Genomic DNA, 24,054 nt, shown 5'->3' with positions numbered 1-24,054 from the left:
TCGCAAAAACGTAAGTTTTTAATATATTTTTATTTAATATAATTAAAGGCACTCAAATGTGCCTATATTATAAAAGCAATAAAAAAACTAAGAAAATTATAGCAATTGCATGGAATATATAATTTTCAACTTTGTTTTTGAACAAACACTTCCAAAATTAGTACTGAGCACTGCACAAAATTAGTTCCACAGACTACAGAATTAGTTCAATTTTTATTACTATTCATTTCAAAAAACAGAACCACTGTGGAATGTCATTTATGTTATTTACTCTTTAATGTTGCCTCTCTGATAGTAAAGTCACCTATTTGTAGGAATATTTCTGTTTAATTTAATCAATATACATAAGTCATGATTCTGCACTTTCATTTGACATTCAATTTATGAGTCACATAAACCATAAAGATAAGACCAGAGTCACAATTACAATTTTTTTTGTATATATCTCTCCAAAAAAGTTGATAATCTGTTTCTTGCAGTTATTGCATAGTAGTGCATATTGTCCATAGCCACAAGTCATAGCTATAAATTAATATCTGTCCATCTGCATAAGAACACACCCATTGTATTTTCAAGTAGTCAGCAAAGTAAGAGATTCTCATGATTAGGGACTAGAATGAAACAGGCTGATTACTCATATTCAGCTACAAGCCCATCATCTGCCCAGTACAGTTTGTGGTGTAAGTATTCAATTTTCGACTATACTTTATTAGCATTGTCTTCAAAATAGCCCATAGCCTAAACCAGAAATTGTCCGACTTGCTGACCCATGGAGCTACTTCCCTCATTTTAAAATCCGTGGCGAGCTATGAAGGGTGGATTGCAATTTTTAATTATAATTTCTTGGTTCATAAAAACTTGATGGAAATAAATTATTCTATTTTTTTAGTAGATGGGATAATAAAATAAATATATTGTGTTAAACTTCTATTTGTAAGATCTTTAACTTTACATTTTTTTATCTTCGCATTGGCCATGTCCCCGCATAAAGTGGCTCTGGGGCTCACCCAGCATCAAATCAATGGGTACCAGGGGGGGGGGGGGTGTAAAGGTGGCGGAGCATGTGCTGATCACATCCCCTCCAAAATTTCCGAGATCGAGAATACAATGTGTGCACATGGTTATGTATTATGGTAATTTGTGTCCTGTGAAAACCACTTTCGCTGAATATGCGATTATTTTGGTCTGCATAAGGGTCTGTCAGAGAAAATGAAAAATCACTCTGACATCACTCGAATATTTTCCATGGGTGTATGTGAAAGGTACAGTGTGTGCCCAACAATCTGACAACCACTGATGAACTCAAAGAAGAAATTCAATGCATCATTGGTGAACATGGACATTATCCATCACTTATATTATAACAATACATTTCGAGAGAGCACCTCTTCTCTTATCTTCAGATAAATAAATTTTGTGCCAGGTTTTGAACCTATGACCAACCTGTAATTTTATACCGTGTGCTAACCTGAAGATGAGGGCCTCCCCGATGGCGCAATGATAGCGTCGTCGCCTTGTAATCAAGGGGTCCCGGGTTCGATTCCCGGTGGAGGCACATAGTGGTTCAGATCCCACTTTAAAACTGTAGGTCCAGTCCCAATTGGCCTTACTGTGCATAAAGTGGACTTAAAACACCAAATTAATCCAATCCAATCCTAACCTGAAGACGAAAGAAGAGGTTCTCTCTCGAAACATAGTCCTAGACAATGCATAGGTAAACACTAGACAATTAATAATGTTCAATTAACACTGCGTGGTAATAAAGAAGCCTTGTCACTAACATTATTCAGAGCTGCAGTCATGTGAAGATGTTCTTCTTCTATTGACTGGGCTGTTTGCAGGCTGTGAGGCTATGATGAGGGTGCAAAGAGCATGAAGATGCAATGTTTGAGTCAATTTCCCTCAAGATCACTGCCAGCAGTGGCACATCCAGAAATTTACCATGGAAGGGATCAAGATCAAGACTTATCATGGCGGGGGTGTTATTTTTGAAGTTTTGGCAACTTTGTTGTCCTTCCTTCTAGTTTGTGTTGTAGCCTTATCTTCATGTCTTGGTTGCAATTCATATTTTTGTCTCCTCTATTCCTTTTCGCATGGCTGTCGTGTTACTTGGGTACGGGAATCTTGAATCATTATATAGACATATGTCTATTGCCACATTTTGCCTTAGGACCAGGTAATAGGAACAATAGGCCTATTTTAATCTACTCCAAACATGGCGAGTTTTGTGTAGTAAACTTTTAATTAACAGTAATTGAAATGTTTTGATTCAGTAGAACAGACGGTCACCTATCCAAATCTTTCCGGACATCGCTTGTCCTACACATTGGCCGTGCAATCTGAGGCATCAGGCTTTGGGCTCCAGCTTCATTTGGAAAATTATTTGGTTTTCAAACGTCTGTTCTGCATGGAAATATTTCAAATACATATTTAATCTTTCTTAAAATGTAATGTTATCTATGTATAACAGAGAGATAGCAAATTTCTTGGCTCTTAAACTTCCCAGACCTGAATGTACACGTTTTCTTCTTTTTACATTGATTCTGTGTTTATGCTGGACTTCCAGGCTTTGAAACTTACTAATATCATGTTAATGAATCATTATTTCATACCACAACAGAACAGGTTAACATGGATATAAAAATATACTGCCAAAATTCAGGAAAAATTGAGCACAGCAACTCCCAAAATAGAATCATCCTTCTTTAACTGGTTTCGCAAATGCTGATTTTTATAAATAATTGTAAGAGGGGATCATATATTTAGCTTTAGCTTCTCATTACAATTAGGAATCAATATGCTGAAAATGAGGAATTGTTTTTAATAAATTCTTTTTAATTAGAATTAATTTAATAAACAAATTCCATAATTGAAAACATAATATGCCAGTTTTGTATAATGGCATCAGTGCTTTTAAATGAAGCATACACCTTGACAGGGTTCATCATGAAATTAGAAAGAAAAATTCCCTGACGTTACTAACTTCCATTTTGACTTGCACAAACAAAAACCGTTAATTCATTGCAGTTGATTCAGTGTAACACTGACTCACATCCTTTGTGTGATACAGGAGCAGTGCTCTAAGTGGGAGGAAACATGGGGGGATGTCATACCCCAGTTAAGAAAATGTGTAAAAGTATTCCCCAGATAAGATACCTTGTGTAAAAGTATTCCCCAGATAGGATACCTTGTGTAAAAGTATTCCCCAGATAGGATACCTTGTGTAAAAGTATTCCCCGGATAGGATACCTTGTGTAAAAGTATTCCCCAGATAGGATAACTTGTGTAAAAGTATTCCCCAGATAGCATAACTTGTGTAAAAGTATTCCCCAGATAGGATAACTTGTGGAAAAGCATCCCCCAACTAGAATAACTTGCGTAAAAGCATCCCCTCAACTAGAATAACTTGTGTAAAGCATCCCCCAGCTAGGATAACTTGTGTAAGCATCCCCCTCCACTTGTCACTGTTTCCATGTTGAACCATACAAGCATCTCCTCACTTCTCCCCAAACTGAAGCAAGCATCCCCCACTTAGGAACTTCCACTTCAAGCACTGTGCCGGAGTTAGACTTCATATTTGAGTAGACACGTGTGAGTAATATCACAGTGCAAACAGTTGGTGAATGTTAAAAACATGAGCAAGTTATTGCAGGTTGATGGGGAAAAGAACTACTGCAATGACTGAATAAGAAAAAATATTGTTTGGAAACATTCAGAATCTCATAGCATCTAAATCAATCTGCATAAATGTTTTACATAAGTTGAGCTGAGAGCAATGCAAAATGTGCCATTTCTTTAATGTTCCTAAATGCAAAATAGTTGCACAGAAGTACAATGCTTATGTGTGTGGGAGGGAGAGGGGATGTACGGAAAAGATAGAATTTCAGAATGGGCTGAAAATTTCATTTTCTAAATTGCTAAAACATTCTCATACACCCTCATAATTTTTAGTAGAGAAATTTGTTGCAAATTGATTCAGTATGCCCTTTTGCTGGGCCCAAAATATCTCCAATTAATACCTATTTTAAACTACTATGCATATCATCATACATTATTGTCAGTTCACATCACTTATTCATATTAACAACACAGGAACAAACAGTATAATTATATAGCAATATAACATCAAGGTTTTTTGTAAGGTAACAATAGAGAACATAGTTTGTATGCACTTTTTAAAAAATGAAAAAACAAATTTACACCACACATTGAATTATTTGTGTAGGTATGAACACTATTAGTAACACTGAACATTACTGGAAACAGCAATGTACCCTTTCGTTGTTAGCTCAGTGACAATGTAAATATCAACAGCTTACAATATATATATATATACCTGCTATTTTACATACTCCAATGTTTATTATAAGAAACAATGTTTTCGATACTCAACTATAAAATGAATAAATATTGCAGTAAATTATTTGTTTCATGTGTGCTCAGTTGTATTTCTGATTGTGCCTAGTACTGTGAAATTGTACATGTGTTTGTAATTATCAGATGTTCTTCCTTCAGATCAAATTAATACACGTATTATTCACACAATCTCTCTAATAATATTTGATGCAAAATTTAAATTTATGAAGACTTTCTCAATAACCAAAGATTGATTGATTGATTTGCTTTCGTTTACTTTGCTTTTCTATCACTTTTGGCTAATCTTGAAGATGAGGAAGAGTGATATGTGAAATTGATGAAGAGACAGTCAGAAAAGACTGGGATTCAAACCCACGACCTATGGATTCATAGCATGCTGCGCTAACCACTTCACCACGTGTCGGCCCAATAACCAAAGAGGAAGTATACTATACACGAGGTGAACACAGAAAGTGACTGAAAATCGTGAAAATCTGCATCCTTAAGCATACTTTCACCACAACAATGCCCATCCTCATATTACCCCTTGAAACAAAATGAATTGCATATGCCTAATCCACAATATAATTGTATTTTGGCACCAATAATTTGGAACAGTAATGTGGAGGAAATGCAATTTTAGACAGTGTAAAACTTAAGTAGTTGTGCAAAATTGTAGAGTCTAGTTTATGCGCACCTATATGAATTGAACCAATTTTCCCTGAAATTGAATTAAAGTGATATTAACCCCTCAAGCCGGTACAAAGTACATGTGTAGGTTCTTGTATTAATGAAGGTTTGACGTACACATATACGTTCGTTGCATGGCAAGCAAAAAACTTGTTAGATGCCATCTGTTAACGGTAGAAGTAAACTATTTGAACCAGTTGGGCAAAAGAGGCCTGACCTTTACTGCCATCTACAGGGAAAGCAGATGATTGTGGCAAGATCAAAGGCAGGGTAAAGTGAAAGCTGTTCCCAAACTTCTCGAAGGAATGTCACTATTTGGTAGAAATAGAAGAAACCATTCATTTTCAATTCCTGGTAGCATACTCGTGGGGTAATAAAGGATGGGACGTTTCTAAAATCAACATTATCTCGTCATGCTGGAGTGTCTTCGGGCCAGATAATTGCAGAGTTATTGGGAAAAACAAATTAAGGTTGCTGTGGAATTCACTGTTTTTTTAATGTACGTTTAAGCAGGGAGGTTTGTGGATTTGACAATTTCTTCTTGTGTTCTTCCCTTTCTGATACCGCAGTAACTTGTTTTTATTGCAAATTACACAGAATAAGGAACAGTTCATGAAGAGAGCCGGCCAGATAAGCGTTATTTTAATAACTGCCACTTGTCTCCTTCTCCTATCAACCCAAACGACATGAACGAATAGTACTTACATGAAATTGAAGAAAACATGCCATCGACCGATTTTTTGGTGTAACTAACACTTTGAAAAGTCTTGCAACTTTTTGAAAACTTCTTTCTTTGTATCCGCTGTGTCTACAGAGAAGTTCACATAAAAAAAAACTTATCAAATGACAGAAGACAATAATTTGGGAGTTCTTTAATGTCATTACAAGAATGTAACGTGATAGGTTAGTATGAATCGGTAACTGGCCCTTGATATTTTAAACTGGAATTATACAAGTATCTGTGAAAGTATCGGCTCAGCCCTAGTTTATTTGATTTGTGTTGTGTTTAACTTAAATGTTGCTGGTATGTGGCATAAGAATTTTTTTATTGTCACAAGTGTTAAATTATAATGTACATGGACAGTATCAATTTTTATTAATGCTCAAAAATGTTTTGTTCTTGTGTGTACATGTAATTCAGTTCTGATTAAATAAAAAACATTGAATGAATGTATGATGCATAAAAGTAAAGAGATTCTTATTTTATAAACATGAATATACAAAAAATAATGAACCATAAATATATGCCTTGCCATCAAGAAAATTACTGTATAATAATTCCACATTTCTTGATCCTTACAGATTGTTGCAAGGACATTATTATCAATCTACTGTACCCATCCTAAAGTGATGCATACTCTGGGAAGAGAAGAAATGCCTGAATATGAAAAAGCTAACACTGCCTTAACAGAAGGTGAACTTCAAAACTGCAACATACAAGGTAGGAATATTCTCTTGTACTATGGCAAATCAAAAGTCTCAACATCCAAAGATCGTATTGCAAATATTATTTGGTGGAAATGCATGTTTCAATCAGCCCAAGCAATTCCATATTAATGTAGTATGTAGACTTTCATTTTACAACTATATTTCTTTCTTTTAGACAGGCACATTAAAATGAAACAAACTATTGATAACCCCTTACAATTTATAACACCGATCCTTCCTTTGCACTAACATTATTACATTTCACTCCAAATCCATTCCATTCAGTGGAAACGGACATTGAACATGCAACAACAACACCTATACTCAACACAATCCCATTTTCATATCTGCACAATTCATATTGAGTAACAGTGCACAATATTCATATGAATACATTTCGTCATCTATAACTTCCATATTTCTAGACAATAGCAAGCTGCCCTAATAATAGTACACTTTGAAACAGATGTTTTCCTTTATACATGGAATAATTCTAGTTTTATATAGGTGTGTGACAGCAACATCAACCCTCAAGCCCAAAATGCTGTCTCCAAATTTCTATGAACCTTCAGCATGGCTAAAACCTATGAAAGCCAATCTATATTTTTTTTCACTTGTATGAATTTTGTCCTAGATACTTCTTTCTGGATGTTTTAAAAAATATAAAACCGGGCAAATAACATTGCATATAACCATATAATTATATCAGAAATGAGACAACTCCTCACTGAAATTGCTATTTGTATTGCAAAGGTATTGCTTTACACAATTCTATTTGCTCTTTGTATCCCCTAACGAATATTACTTAACGCAACACAAGGCTGCAAAAAAACAAGAGTTCAAAAATGTATTGCTCACATGCTACATATTTCTATAAATACATATAAAAAATTAATACAATTTCTTTAAACCCAGAAAATGTATAAACTAATGATACAAAAGTGATTTTTCTTAATATACGATTACGTGCACTGATCTTGTTTCTCTTCCCCTTCGACAACAACAAGGACTATAACAGCAAACAAGCTAACAATAACCAACCAACAATCCACTTATCCTAGGATAAACAATCGCTTGACTACAACCTTCTATTCTTCACAATCCTTTGTTGAAAAACACTATCTTTGGAACATCCTGACCTTTGCAGTTCTTCACTAGTTGATCATATTGCTCTGGCTCAAAGCGTCGTATCATAGAAACATTCAATGAACTGCAGATAAATGAAAAGATGGTTTTAAAGTCAAGAAAACAACTTAATACATACTGTTGAACTCTAACACTCCACTCCACTTCCACAATAAAGAAAAAAATAACTATATCAAAAGAAATATATATTTATGCATTTTATTCAGAAAAGCCAGATGAAATTGGTGGTGGAGGCTCAATGTGCTGATGACTAGTTAGACAACGAACAGTTGCTTAGGGCACTATTGTATGCAGGGGGAGCTGATGGGGGCTACAGCCCCTTCCAAATTTTTGAGAAAAATAGAAATTTTCAAATGAAAGCAGTAAAGAACTCGGGGGTAAAAACCAAATTGGTAATGCAACCCCTGCCATTTAAAATTATTACCAACTACCATTTTTGTCTTTTGAACAACTTTTAAAAGAAAGTAATTATGAAATATTTTATTTTGTATCCTCACCCCAGCAACTATGTAATATTCCCATTACAATTCCAGCCCCTCTTAGTGGCTTAGGGCAATTTTGGTTCTCGGTGGCCTGTTGCTCCATGAAGTTTAAGGTAGATATAGTAGTGATGAATCTAAGAGCTAACATCCTGGTTTGTTGTAGCTGTTAAAATTGACCCCACACTTTCTCCCTGGATTCTATATAGGATATGAGGTGTCCAGAAAACATAAAAAACTTGGTAAATGAAGTTTTTCTACTAAGAAGAATCTTTTCGGTCTCGTCACCTTCAAAATACTCCTCCTCCAGTGTGTATACATCCAGCATTCCCTTCCATTTCTCAAAATATTTCGTAAATGCTTCTTTTGTGATATTGCACAGTGCCACTTCTCCTTTATCAAGTCAATAAACTCAAAACATTAGTCTTTTAATGTTGTTTTAATTTTGGGGAATAAATCCGGTGATAGATCAGCTGCAGAACTATGCGTTCTCATGTTTCAACCAACTCTAATGAATTAATGTAGTCTGCATGGTCACATTGTCAAAATAGAGCATACATCAATTTTCCCTCCACGCATTGGGTGATTTACTTCCGGTAGCCTCGCAAAATCAATGCATTCCTTCAAAATAACATTGCTTGTTCACTGTCTCACTTTGAGAAAGAAATGCTTGATGAACAATGCACCCCCTAATTCAGTGGTTCCCGAAGTGTGTGTGCTGCGGCACCCTGGGGCACCATGAAATGTTCCAATATTTTCATTGAAATGATATAATTGTTCCAAATATGTGCTTATTTAGTACTTTTTACATGTAAACTGTTTCTGTGTTTATTTTTTTAACTCAAAGCAAGCAACCTGACCACACTAACTGAGCATTGCAAGTGTTACATAGGTGTTTATTCTGACTTGGGTGCCTCGGAAAGATCTTGAAAAACTACGGGTGCAGTGAAGTGAAAACGTTTGGACACCCCTGCCCTAATTGAAAAAAAAATATATCTAAAATCAATAACATTATGAAAATCCAAGCACAACTAATTTATTTTTAGTCTATTGGAAATATAATAGAATAACTAATTTCAGTATAAAACTAGTTAAGTAAATTAACCCAAAATACGAGGTGTGGCTAGAAAAAACCGGATTGATGTTGCTGTCGACAAGCGATAAGTGTGTCAAGGTCAAGCGGTGCATGAGTGTATAACGTGATATCCTGCCTATTGGCTATGTGATTTTCCAGGGTGCGAGGAGCTCAGTTCCACTGTAGCTTGTGGATGAAGTGAACCGTACATATTTGCTCCGTCGGAAAAATGTTAAGTGTGAAAGTGGAACAGTATATCAATTTGAAGTTTCTTATGAAACTCGGAAAATTCACCACAGAAACTTATGGTTTGTTGAAGGCAGGGCAATGCTTCTGTCCACACGGCATTGTCAGTCGAGGCTTTTTTGGCCAAGCATGGGATCCCAGTGTTAGAACATCCACCCTATTTGCTGGATATCACTCTGTGCGACTTTTTTTATTCCCAAAGGTAAAATCAACACTGAAAGGAACCAGATTTACGACCGTAGAATCTGTGAGAACAAAATCGACGGAGGTCATGAACATGGTTTCAGAAAATGATTTCTAGCACTGCTTCCAGAAATGGAAGATTCGTATGGAGCGGTGTATCAATAGTGCAGGGGAATACTTTAAAGGGGATAATGTTCGTATTGTACAAAATAACAAATAAAATATTTTGTAGCAACAGTCCATTTTTTTTCTAGCCACACCTCATACTTTCAATCTAGAGTACTTTTTCTCTCTTTGATTTCCAAATCTTAATCTTCATTACCACAGTCTACAAATAAGATTCGCGCTATTTGCAATTTCCTTTCTCAGTTCTTCAAGCAATATTTTAGCTCAGTTTCAATAATTAACAAAAGTTTCCTCTGAGTTCATTATACTCTTCTATTCAACCAGGTTTGCCTTCCATTGTATACTTATACGTAGACCTTTCATTAGAGTAAAATCACTTGCGAGATCAAAATGCTTATGTAATAAGAGTTATATAAATTTATGATAATAAGATCAGTACTTACGATCTCTGTGGGAATAGAGCGCATGCTGTAGGTGTCATGAATATCAAACTAGAAAGAGAAAGTAAAAAAAAAAATACATATCACCAGTTTTGTTAGCACTAGATAAATTAAGGTGAAAATAACCTAGAAGTATAAATTGTTTCTATAATAAGTAGTTATGGCCTCCCAGCTGGCAGTGATAACATCATCTGTTGTAATCAAGGGGTCTCAGGTTCGATACCCAGTGGAGGAACATACTGGTTCAGATCTCTCTTTTAATCGTAGGCCCAGTCCCGATTAGCCTTTCTGTGCCTGAAGTGGACTTAAAAACTCAAACTCAATATTAAGTTAAACATGAGTTACCATGCGAGAATCTCATTATTGTCCCAACACTGTAACAATGATCGGGAGACAAGACTGGGAACAGGGACCCACTTGCCGCAACATATAATACTGAAATGTCCAAAATATAACAGGGAAATAAATACATTATACAAAACTTTATGCAATTTAAAGGTTCGGCTTCCAATAAATTTGACAAGTTTTGTTGTCAATCCGGATGTTTGGATAGGATATAGTTTGTTAACATTTTTAAGAAAGTGTAACATACAATTGTAAAGGGGAATGTTTCACTTTTTGAATCTAATGTCTGTGAAATACGGAAAAAAAGACTGATATTTGTTATGTAAAGCAATTATGTATGTCTTATATATATTATAATGGACAAAAATGAATCAAAAGCTGTTAGGTCCAAAAATAAAATAATAATAATAATAAGAGCCCACTAAGTAAAAAATGGTGAAAAAGTAGGGAACATATTTACATTGCAGTTTTAATACTTTGTACTCTAGCATGAAAAATTCAAAATATAAGCTGTTTTGGGCAGTGCACGAAGTGGGCAAAGAATACAGGAAGGGTGCTATCCCTCCAGTTAAGGAAATTTTATAAAGCATCCCCCAGCTAGGATAATTTGCATGGGCATCCACCCCCCTCCAGATCATACCTCCACCTATCCAAAATCGACCAAGCAACCTTTACCCATTCATGGTCACATTGCATACATCAATTTTCGACCCCGATAGCATTAAACTTCAAGCACTGGTTTTCAGAAAACTACAAAAATCGCAGAGCACTGATATGGAGAACGCTTACACTAAAATTGTAAACTCTCTACTATAATAATGCATATGTACAGAATGACGTCGCAATATAGGAATGCAAATTTAATTTTTGAAAAATGTAAATTTACTCCAGCATCTTACGTAAAAACATAGTGCCATATAAGAAATTAGATTTATAGTAGAGATAATACTTGAATATGATTACAAACAATCACTTTGATATTCTGTTCTGTTATTAAATATTAAAGGGTGCAAGCAACATCACCTATACCGTATATCTCTGAATGCAAGATGATTCCAAATCCAAGACGACTCCCAATTTTTCAACACGGGATTACAGAAAAACTATTTTCAAAACTTACACGTGGTTACCTTATTACAATAACTGAAGGAGACAATAAAAGTACCGGTACACAAAAAATAAAGTCAAGAAGATAGCGTATACGTACTACCTTTGTATAGTATGGTACATCACACTTTACTATGAAGTTTAAAAGTGGAATCTACAACGTCTCACAACAACAGATTAAAAAAATGTTAGACGCAACACTCACTATGTGCCATAGCACAACAATGCTCAAAGTGCATGCAAACGTTCAAGGCTAAAGCGGTAGGTGTGGCAGAGGGTACAGTTAGAGCTTAATGAAAGCTTGTGGTTCTGTTCAATAAAGAAAAGAAAAACTTCACGCCATATGCCGCGAAAGCAAGACGGCCCCATACTTCTGGGCACGAAATTGCGGCAAAAAACGTCGTCTTGGATTCAGAAATATACGGTACATGCCAAAATATACAGAACAATTTCAAATTTGTGCAGTCAGATTAAAAAATAATGCAATTGAATATGAAAATACTTCATATAACACATACTGTATATCCTGTCATTAATAACCAAACAAACACCCGAATGGTATTTCTGATTCGGTCTCACAGAAATTGTGATTTAGGCTAAATTTTCCTACACCTTAGTATTAAGTCTTGGATGTGATGAGACTTTTGAACAGTTTGTATCATCTCTAAAGCATTTGTTTCAGTCCATTATGTCCATCGATTAAAGTTACCACCAAGACATATTCTTCACATTTTCGACAAAAAATAACTCACTTGAATAATACTTACAAACAACCAACAAACAGAACCTGCATGGGAGCATGGAACCACTGAATTCGTTTCATCCACTGGTACGTCTCTAGCTTCTCCATCACTACAGGCAAAATTGCTGAAATAAAGAATTTTATGATAATGAATCGAGCATTTAACAATATATTTAACCGATTAAAATTAGAAGAAAGCTTATTTATAGTTACAGCAGGCTTCAAATGAAATTTTCAAACCACCACCTGTATGACCATTTCGGCAATGTTCGGTACTTTTATTTCAGTTTGCTACAATAACATATTTCAGTGTGTGGAAACAAGAGAAAAATACACCTTAGGCACTACAATAATAGTTTTCTATTAAAAATCTTACTAACAATACACAAAGATGTTAATTTCAACATTCATTTCGCATGAATTTTGTACAGTGGGTGTATGACTTTTTTTGGGTGGTCGGTGCTATATTTTTCATTACTACATGCATCTATTTCTTTTTTTTTATAATTATCATTAACAGGATGGCTACTTGAATTCTGGGAATTCTGCGTGAATTTTTGACTGGGAATAACGTGGTTATTCTGCATGAATTTTTCCCCATAGATGCGAAAAATTGCAACTTTTATTAATCACAATCCCATTGAATTTATACATTTATAAATGCCCTGAGGCACGTTTTTCACACTTTAGCCTTTTCTTTTATCAAGGAAAGAATAGGAAGCTGCATGGAAAATAAAACAGAATCTCAATCCGTTTACTTTGTTAGTGTCCTTTGCAAAGCAATCTGTCTGACAGACAGAAGATTATTGCAAGATAAGTTATCCTGTAATAGAATTTCAAACTCAAATGTACCTAATCAACAATTTTTCGTAGATTAGTATATCCCATAACATCTGTGACTTATGTGAGTAGATGTATTTCGAGTCCGAGTATGTGAAATGGCAAATTTAAACTCTCAGCACCTATACCTCTTAATGGAATTCAATTAGAATTTTTGGGGTACATTGGAATCACACAGACTTTATGTTGTTAATATATTTGTGTGTGTATGTGCGTGCATGGTAAGAGGCGGTAATATGTAGATTGAATAGAGAAAACATCTGTACCTTTGAATTTTTGGAAAATTCACCTTGAATTTTATCATGGTCCTAGAGTGGCCACCTTGATTAAGGAAGTTGGACCACAACACTTAGGGTTTGTTTTAGTTTTTAAGTCCACTTTATGCATGAATAGCGTAATCTGAACTGGACCTACAGTAAAGTGGGATCCAAACCACTATGTGCCCCCACTACAGCATTAGGGAGGCTGGCAAGCATTACTGGCAAAATCTACGCATAAAGAAAAATGCATCACACACTAATGTAACCAGTGGCGGTGATTGGGTCCAAAAACTAGGGGGCAAAGACAGTATATTTCCCTTTGTAGATAAGATTTAGCATAGTGCAAGGGCAAAAGTGGCAAAAATTGGGGGGGCAACTGCCCCCCCTAATCGCCGCCACTGAATATAACTATGACTGAATAGCTTGTTACTAGACTGAGGTAATGTATATTCAGATTTGGGAATCAAAGAGAAGAAGTATTGAAAGTACTAGGTAAATCAAAAAGTAAAGGCAATTTTCACATAACATATTTATTTCCACACAAGAAGAACTACACATGTCACTTTTCCACATATGCCCCCTGCACGGCAATGCACTTTTGGTATCGTGCAATCAGCTTCTGTATCCCGTCCGCAAAGAAGGTTTTTGTTTGCTCACGAAGCCACGTCTTCACCGCCTGCTGGACCTCGTCATCTGACCTGAACCGACGACCACAAACAAACTTTTTGGTACACTAATTCACTATTGTATATGCTGATCCGAAATTTATGTCGAAGAGTTCCGCCACTTGTTCTATTGTGATTTTTTGATCGTCCCTGATAATTGTATCCACCCGTTGGAAGTTTTCTTCTGGGCATCCACTCCGATTGATTGATTGATTGATTTAGTTTATTTTACTTCGCGTTTTGTGCCTCTTGGCTAATTTGCGAAGATGAGGATGAGTGATGAAAGGATGAAATTGATGAATGGACATTCACAAACAACCAAGCCCGACCGGGATTCGAACCCGGGACCCTTGCATCCACTCCGACTTTTGTCCGTTACACTTGTGCGTTCCGCTTTCGTTAAGTCATGGTGCTTGCTCCATACTGCACTAACAGCCAACGGTGGATGTCTGCCCGTTTGACTCCCTCCGACCACAGAAAGTACATGCTGTTCCTTGATGGTCTATTTGTGGAGAGGTGCGTCCAAACGTGTGACCTTTTTGCTCCGCGACACTCGACTGAATGAGGCAGTGATGGATACTCCTATTTCCACGTCACTCCAAGTATACACATGGTGACGTCAGACACACAGTCTTCGTTTATTCCTGCGAGAACTCAAAATTGCCTTTAGTTTTTGATTTACCCTAATATAAGGTGTCCGAATTGAAACGCCCTAATTTCAAATGCTTATATTAAACATAATATACAGGCAAGAACAGTGTGGTAGGTTGTATATGGTAGCTGTGGAAATTTTAGGTAATGAATAGTAAGGATTCGTTTATTTTGTATTGTCAGTGACGTGCACTGAGGAGTAGCTAGTCTAGCAGAGATAGATCAATCAATCTCACATCTCGAATTATATTCAAATCACAATATTTATTGTCTTGTTAAAGCAACCACACCTCATATGCAACACCTTTTCCACGCGCTTCTTGTCCATCGGTGTTCTCCACGGGCAAAGCTGGCTGGATACCCTAGCTCGCTCTTCTTCAGCCAGACCAGTTTTCAGGTAGAAACGGCCGGCCCAAGGAAAAGGAAGATTCCTACCTCTACCTCTCTTGTCCCCTCGCCCCCCGCTGCAATGGTTGAAAGCCCAGGCTTTCAGGTCCCCCAGTCTATCTCCTATAGGACAGATAGGGGATTGGTTTCTCATAATTTTTTTGTAAATCCTGTAAGGAACACAGGGTAAAATTTTCTGCAGTACTTATGTTCTCTGTATTTACACAACCTTTTACACGTTGTACAATATGTGTATGTATAATATGGGATGTAGTTTTATTATTTATGAAATGGGAACGTGTTACTCGTATGTGCAGACAATAATGTTGTGCTTTCTTTCTTTCTTCTTTTTCAAATATGGAATATAACAGTTGGGCTGAAAAGTTCGTAGGCTGACTCATAGATGGCGTTACTAGAATTAAATCCATGTGATTTTTACTTAGTACTAACCTTCAAAAGATACGTGTATAAATTTCACAGCTGCCGGATAATTAGTTCGTGAGATATAGCATTGTGAGTGAAGCAGCTTTTGTTATTGTGAAAAAATGGATAAAAAAGAATTTCGTGTGCTAATAAAGCATTGCTTTTTGGCGAAAAAAATTACTGTTGAAGCCAAGGCTTGGCTTGATAAACATTATGCGGACTCTGCACCAGGAAAATCAACCGTTGAGGAAGTGGTTTGCTAAATTTAAACGAGGCGAAATGAGCGTCGAAGACGATGCACGCAGTGGACGCCCCAAAGAGGCTGTTACCGACGAAAACATCAAAAAAGTCCACAAAATAATTTTAAATGATCGTAAAGTGAAGTTGATCGAGATAGCTGAGATTATTACATAGCGTTGTTGGAGCGTTTAAAGGATGAAATCACGAAAAAACGGCCCCATTTGAAGAAGAAAAAAGTGCTGTTTCATCAAGACAATGCACCGTGTCACAAATCAATGAAAACGATGGCAAAATTATATGAATTAGACTACGAATTGCTTCCCCATCCACCATATTCTCCAGATCTGGCCCCCAGTGACTTTTTCCTGTTTGCAGACCTTAAAAGAATGCTCGCTGGAAAGAAATTTAGCACTGATGAAGAGGCAATCGCCGAAACTGAGGCCTATTTTGAGGCTAAAGAGAAATCGTACTATAAAAATGGCATCGAAAAATTGTATGACCGCTATAATCGTTGTATCGCCCTCAAAGGCAACTATATTGAATAATAAAATCGAATTTTGTCAAAAAAATATTTTTTACTATGTTAGCCTACGAACTTTTCAGCCCAACTGTTATAATGATTAAATTACAAATATGTGCTCAGGCTCTCTCTGACTCTCGTTTTAGTAGTGTTTTATTTAAATATACTACTCTTTGTCTCTAACAGTCATAAATACGGATGTATTTATTTGGGCAAGAGAACTCGTGTTCATATTGTTGTTGGTTTGGTTTATTTTACTTCGCTTTTCTGCCACATTTGGTTATCGCGAAAATGAGGATTGAGTGATGATATGATGAAATTGGTGAAGGGATCTCATATGAACAATCCAGGCCAGGATTCGAACCCGTGATGAGTGCGCATTCTTGTCCTATGTGTTGCAGTGAATAATGAAATAATTTGGAATGAAAAATGTATCTCAGAACTCAAAAAGTCAAATGAATATCATTGAAGAAACTACAAAAAAGTGTGTTGTGCTTTGTTACCTGTCACCAAATCAACCAAGCGTGGGGGAGTGGTTATCACAGCACGCTACGACACCAGGAATTCCGTGTTCGAACCCCGACCCGGGCATGGGCGTTCCCTATGCTCATCCCTTCATCAGTTTCATCGTATCATCTTCACAATTAACCAAATGTGACAAAAAAGCGACGCTAAGTAACAAAAATGAAATCAATCATTGATTGATTGCTCAATTTGGTTTATTTTACTTCACTTTTCCGCCACCTTTGGTACAACAAAATAGATGAAGGAACACACACAAAGAACACAAATGGCCAATCCGAGATTCGAACCCAGGATCTCTGGCTTAGAGTCAAATCAAATAGTTTTTTATTTTCGAATGTGGGTGGGGGTTACGTGTACTTTTTTCTAGTACTCATTCATAATTTTGCAATCTTTTCCTGTTATTGACATTCTTCTTTTTTGTAGGAATACTGGCCCTAAAGGGAGGAGGGGTGTGACCCACACCAACCCCCCCCTCCCTTCAGCATGCCACTGACTGCTACCCCAAGTGTCGACGTCACCGCACGTCACTGTGTATTGTTCCAGGTGGTAAAAAGTGAAAATGACAACCAATGATGAAAAAGCGCAAACTGTGTGGTGGTTCGCAGAATTGGGATCCAATTATTGCAGTTCAATGACGTGGAAAGCAGCGTTTCTAGAGACAGGATCTGTCGAATCACGAACATCAGAGGAAAACGTTCAGTGCATTGCAGATGCATTTGCATGAAGTCCCAAGAAATCCGTTCGTACGGCGTCACGTGAGATTGCTCTCCCAAAATCCACAGTCCACGATGTGCATCACAAGCCTTTGTGCTTTTTAAGATAAGAAGATAAGAATATTTTTTTGTTTTGTCTACCCCTGGTTATACCTACACATTACATAACAAGCAATGGGCATGATTCCTTATACTTATAACACATGAGGAAGGAAAACATTACTCACTCATTCCTGGCATGGCCATGACAATTCTTGAAACTACTACTTGGGTTATTCCCTTAATAGGTGCTAGCTGAAACATAGAATTGATTAATTTTTGAGTCCCACAAGTATATGCATGTGTTTATCACACATGCTACATTTCAAATATATTTTCAAAAATTGGAAAATAAAGATTGCAGATTTTTTTTTTAATCCTCAATTTCTGTGCATGCAGTTAATGCCTCATGTTGTCTTATAATTTTGCTTAAAAAAGTTATTATAAATTTACAAATCTTAATGTACTCTAACATTTAATTAATTACTTCTATAAGTTCATATCTGAATCACTTCCTTAATGATCAACTTCTAGCTTGTAATACAACACCATTGTTTCATGATCCTCATGAAGTTTAAATACTGTGAACAGAGAAACAAGCGTTTATATAATTAATTTTTAACAAAATGGTACATTGCACAATACACAAGAGAGCTAATTAAATGCATTGGTAAGTTCACAAACGTAACTTCACACTATGTCACCTCTGAAAGTTATGGGTTCATATACCATTCTTGGCATGAGTGTTGCTTCGTATTTGTGCCCTTATGAATTTCAGCTGAGCATTATTCACACTTAAAACTGGTGGTCACGTAGAAAAAAAATAGTTGTTATTGTTCACATGTTTGAATAATATTGTTCTTGCCCATTATTTGTCAAAATTTATCTGGTTTTATACCGAGGAGGGAGGAAATTCTAAATCTAACGAGTAACATTTGAATGTAACGAAACCAAACCAAAATACATATCTTTGAATCTTATTTTCATTATTCTTTTTCCACACAAGATTCACAAATTTGTTTCTGGTGGTCTGTACACACCTACTTCATACAATTAGAATACATTTCTGTAGTCTTAAAGGGATTGAAAAAAAACCTACACAATTTCTTCTGACTTTTTTGTGGCTGACGAAGGCAGACTGCACTAGATCAAATAGTAAAATTTGAGACAGTAAATCTTACCCTAGATTCTCCTACTTTGTTCCCATTTTCATCAAAGACATCTATTCCATTGCGGATCTCATTCTGCCGCATCAATGGAATATTTACACAGTTTGCGGCTGCCACAGCAGCGAAAGGAACGTATCGCTGAAAGAGACCAGAAAAACAGATTATCACAAATCAGATAATAATCCAATGACACAAGAGAATTTTAGAAATATTGTTCTTATGTATTAGTACTCTGGTACTCTTTAAAATTCCAGCAATACAGGTTATTCAATATTCTAGCAATTAAAAGCAGTTTAGATTCTAAATGTTAACACATTGTCTTTCCACGCTTGATTCCAATTGAGGCTCATTTCTTGAGTGTGTAAACGCAAGAAAATATTATTATGGGTTCTTAAAATGATTTTGTAAAGCTGGTTCTATACATGGCCATCCTGTGAAGCCTCAAAATATTCAATTGTTTTATTTTGTTAACCTCAATGTGCTGTGGTTGTAGAGTTAATAGCCCAGTAAATGAAGGGCCGAAAATAGTGTCTAGCTGAAATAATTTATAAAAAGCTAATTTTTTCAGGGTTGTCCTTTTTTCTTTAATAACTTTTGATAATTTAAAGCAAATTCATTCCTGTTTTCACTATTTTACACAAGAAATGTTGGAGAATGGGATTATGTACTAATATATCCGGAAAATACGTATTTAACGATACTAGCAACAAAAATGTTACTTTACATACAATTTCATGTATCCACCTTTAAATATGAGGCATATTCGTAAAGTACTGTTTGCAAATATTGCCATTTTAGCGCTGCAGTCGTGACCGTGTGAGTTCTCGCTGACGTCCTTCATCCGTTAGTAAGCCACAGGCACTCATGGGAGCAGGTCATGCTTTTTCTTCATAGGTTTATGAAGGTTTGAAATGTTGAAGAAAATCAACTGGTCCACCGACTGTGAAGTCCGGTCTGTGATTCATTTTCTCAATACAAGAAACGTGAAACCGGTAGACATCCACCGTCAACTGTGAGAGGTCTTTTTTTTTATGTTTAAAGAAGGTCGTGAGACAGTTCATGATGAGCCAAGGAGCGGTCGGCCATCTGTTGTGACCGAGGATTTGGTGCATGCGGTCGGTGCGGAAATTCGTGAAAACAGACACTTCACAATATCGTCATTTTCCATGGAATTTTCACAAATTTCAAGAAAACAGTCCTCTACGAAATTGTGACAGATTGCCTGGAATTGAAAATTGTGGTCAGCGTTTCGACGAGGATGATGACGTCGAAGCAGGAGTGCATGGATGGCTTTCATCACAGGCGGGAACATTCTATGACGATGGGATGCAAAAACTAGTGCCATGCTATGACAAATGCTTTAAAAATGGTGGAAACTGCGTAGAAAAGTAGTTTAAGGTCTGTAGAATGAAATTCAAATACAAAAAAGGTACAAAACGTTTTTACTTTATTTCTTACACCCTTTCGGTACTTACTTTCCGAATACGCCTCGTATAAATATCTATAAAATTGAGAGAATAATGAAAAATATTCAAAATGGAATCCACAGAGATTTTATCTGACTGCAAAACAATGCTCTTGAAAATAAAATTTAGCTTACGATAAAGTGATAACGGACTATTTAACGAGATACGAGTGAAGCTGTTTGTTGTTCACCCAGCTATGCTTATTACAATTTTTAAGAGGCCCACTCTTTTTTTTTTTTTTCACATAGGAGGAAGTTCTTAAAGATTATTCTCTCCAATAATATTGCTTGATAGGCTTAATATGTGTAGTTTGTTGGTATGATATCATTCATACTACTACAAGATAACGCTTTCATTAACATGCATTCACCTAAACCATCTTGGAATGGTCTCATGCACACTATCAATCAATATGACCACCCGGAGTTTCAAATGAGCAGCGTAACTGCAGTCCCTTTCATTAATATGGAAGCATCAAACCTCAGTACGATTTATACTTCTCTTCTCTTTGCTTGCGAAGAAAGTAAGAAAACGGGACAGGGTTCCTGTATTGTTACCTTTGACCAGCCTCTTTATTGGAAGGCTGTAGGAATTGTCGCATCAGCTGACCCAGACTGTGATTTAGCTAAAGTAGTAGTCAAACTGGGAGGAATTCACCTATTAACGTCATATTTAGGTACCATTGGACACATTATGTCAGGTAGTGGCCTTGAAGAACTTTGGGCTTTGTTGTATGCGCAAAATACTGTTGTTCACGTGTTATATGGAACTGGATACGCAAGAGCACCGAGACCACATTTTGTGACGTACATAGTCTACCAGCAGCTATGGAAGTATTGTAATTTAGGTGGTGAGGATAAGGAAAGTAGAATACGTTCTAGTTGTGAAGATTTGATATCAGGCATTGACACTTTAAATGACCTCAAGGATCATCCAGACATGAAAAAACTAATAGCAGATCTAGCCGAGATAAAGGCACAAATTAAGGATAACTGCCGAACAGCAAAATTCTGGCTGCAGTACCTAGAACAAGTAAGACTGATAATGCTTTATATTCGAGCAGAGCATACTGGAGACTGGGACCTTGACGTTTATACTCTTAAGTGCAAGCTTTCATACTTTCACGGAGCTGGACATCTGAACTATGCAAAATCTGTACAATTTTATCTGCAAAATATGGAAGAATTGGGATATAAAATGAAACCAGAGGAACTTGGGAAACTTTTTCACCACGGATATTTTACTGTTCAAAGGAAAGACTGTTTTTGGAGTGGAACTGCAGCAGATATGGTAATTGAGCAAAGTTTGATGAGGGTGACAAAAGTTTCAGGAAGCTTGAGTCATGCGACTCATGGCCGAGGTATTACGGATTCCACATTGGCTCGCTGGGTTTTGTCATTTCCTGTAACCATGGAGGTGAGTGAAGCCATAGAAAACTTCTGTGGAAAACGGTCGTCATCATCGGAACAGCATGTAGAACTTGGACCTTCCCGCCAAGCTAGAGATGATGAAGACATCAGAAAGCTTTCTGATTGGTTCAATCTTCACAAACGCTTTGAACAGACCAACCAAAGGAAGCACCTCATCAATATTGCAACCGGGTTAGTAGCTGACGTCAAAGTGAATTGTGATAGCGCGGAAGAGATTGGGTCAAAATCATTGTCTCAAATGACGGGTAAAACATTTGGAAGTATAGTTTTGAGGAGAAAAGAGAAAGTCGTGCCAATATCTGCAACACACAATACAAATAACATTCGGAATGAAGCTATTAGTATAAACCCACTTCAGCTATTCAGTCGGATTGCTGCTGTGCTGCAGTCACATCAAGAACTGCCGGAATATTTTAAATATGAACTAGAGCCTTACCCTCCATCTTTATTTGATGACATTTCAATGAGAAAAACCAGAAAATCTGTAGTTATAGATATTGTAGAGGCTATCGAACCCCGTGTACTACCACCATCAGAATTAACTTATATTGTAGATGGTTGCTTCCTACTACACACTGTCATTTGGTCTGATGTTGACACATACGTGAAAATTTGTAAAAAATAAGTTACATATGTACAGAATCATTTTTCACCCTATGAAGCAGTAGTTTTTGATCGGTATGCGACAGGCAATAATACCAAAGATGTTGAACAGCAGAGGAGAACGATGTCAAAGATGTCTGCTACGATTGCATTCGAGGAAAATATGAAGATAACAACTGATCAAGCACACTTTTTACGTAACTCCAAAAATATGGCTCGCTTGATTGACATGCTTAAGATTCACTTTCACTCTGTGGGTATCACAGTGTACCAAGCTGAAGGAGATGCAGATGCTCTGATTGCTGCCACTGCGATTAGTATTGGTGACAAAAATATTTCTGTTGCTGTTGTAGGAAGTGACTCTGACGTGCTGTCGATTGTAATTGCTCGTGGACATCCGAACACTACAATGTATTTTATAAGGCCACAAACGAACAAAAGTAAAGGCAAATGCTTCCACATTTGCAATATTCAGAGAAGCCTACAGTCACTTAAATACAGTTTTCTGTTCTTCCATGCCGTCACAGGATGTGACACGACATTTGCTTTATTCAACAAAGGAAAGCAGACTGCATTGAAGATTCTTCAGAAAGACCCAGAACTCGCTAAAGTAGTTACAGTGTTCAACAACTCTGATCTAGATTCTCAAACAGCGATTGAAGTAGGAGAAAGATTTATTGTGAAGTTATATGGAGGAAAGAACAATGTTTCTTTAGATGAAGTCAGATATAATTTGTACAACAAAACAGTGGCTAGGAAACTATCTTCTTCATTCAATTTAGCAACGTTACCTCCAACAAGTGCAGCTGCTTCCCAACACAGTCTCAGTGTTTATCTTCAAGTACGGCAATCGTTAGGGAATAATTTGGAACCAACAGAAAGGGGGGTGGCACTCAAGAGAAGGTAAATTCTTTCCAGTTACAACAAACTTACCAGCTGTTCCTGACAACCTGCTCAACCTGATATCGTGCCAGTGCAAGATCACAACACAGAAAGGCTGTGACGATAGATGTGAATACAGAAAGGTCGGAGTCTGATGTGTTCGAAATTTTGTAACTACTGTCAAGAAAATTCTTGTTCCAACATGCCAGCTGCTGATGATTCTGAAGATGATGAAGCTTGTTTGTAACAAAGGAAAGCTGGAGGTGGATCATTCTCAAGATTATTACATGTAAGTTTTAATATTTCAGTATGAATAACATTAAGTTGCTTTTATGTAGTGTGCATGTATGGTGTTTTATCGTAAGCTAAATTTTATTTTCAAGAGCATCATTTTGCAGTCAGATAAAAACTCTACGGATTCCATTTCGAATATTTTTCATTATTCTCTCAATTTTATAGATATTTATATTTAAAGGTGGAGACATGAAATTGTATGGAAATAATAAAGTAACATTTTTGTTGTTAGTATTGTTAAATACATATTTTCCGGAGCAAACCCTGAAAAAATTAGCTTTTTATACATTATTTCTGCTCGCTACCTCATATTTACTGCACTCTAAGGATTTTCTATTGAAGTGATCTGTTTTAACATGACTTTCATCTAAAATTACACTGCTTACTTAGTAAAATGTGTGTATAATTCTAGAAATACTGCTAGAATAAGTTACATATAATTCATGTTTTGAGGAATGAAAGATTTGGTAGTATAATAAATACATACTGGCTGGTAGAAGCAAATTACTAACCTTTTCCATGCAATTTATTCATAAATGTTTTATTAATTTCGGTGGCCTATTTCACGCACGTTTTTGGTTCAC

The 24,054-nt window shown here is 36.4% G+C and overlaps 1 protein-coding gene and 1 long non-coding RNA gene across 4 annotated transcripts in view; one reads left to right on the top strand and one right to left on the bottom strand.

Moving 5' to 3' along the window:
- Positions 1 to 6,482, top strand: part of LOC146004387 (uncharacterized) — a 285,761-nt gene extending 279,279 nt beyond the window's left edge. The window contains exon 4 of the long non-coding RNA XR_014443925.1: positions 6,349 to 6,482. This is a non-coding gene — a long non-coding RNA (uncharacterized LOC146004387). The remainder of the gene's footprint in view (positions 1 to 6,348) is intronic.
- Positions 6,483 to 7,307: 825 nt separating this feature from the next.
- Positions 7,308 to 24,054, bottom strand: part of Sfxn2 (sideroflexin 2) — a 29,884-nt gene continuing 13,137 nt past the window's right edge. For all 3 annotated transcript variants that reach the window (XM_083143193.1, XM_083143194.1, XM_083143195.1), the window contains exons 5-9: positions 18,808 to 18,933; positions 17,815 to 17,881; positions 12,389 to 12,488; positions 10,173 to 10,220; positions 7,308 to 7,684 (exon numbers count right to left, since the gene is read on the bottom strand). In XM_083143193.1, coding sequence (XP_082999319.1) covers positions 7,570 to 7,684; positions 10,173 to 10,220; positions 12,389 to 12,488; positions 17,815 to 17,881; positions 18,808 to 18,933 — 456 coding nt within the window. In that variant the 3' untranslated portion in view covers positions 7,308 to 7,569. The remainder of the gene's footprint in view (positions 7,685 to 10,172; positions 10,221 to 12,388; positions 12,489 to 17,814; positions 17,882 to 18,807; positions 18,934 to 24,054) is intronic.

Source organism: Lepisma saccharinum, chromosome 21, assembly GCF_977018435.1.
Source record: "Lepisma saccharinum chromosome 21, izLepSacc3.1, whole genome shotgun sequence".
Lineage (NCBI taxonomy): Eukaryota > Metazoa > Arthropoda > Insecta > Zygentoma > Lepismatidae > Lepisma > Lepisma saccharinum.
Note: the sequence above shows the minus strand (reverse complement) of the source record. Positions and strands in the feature narration are given on the sequence as shown.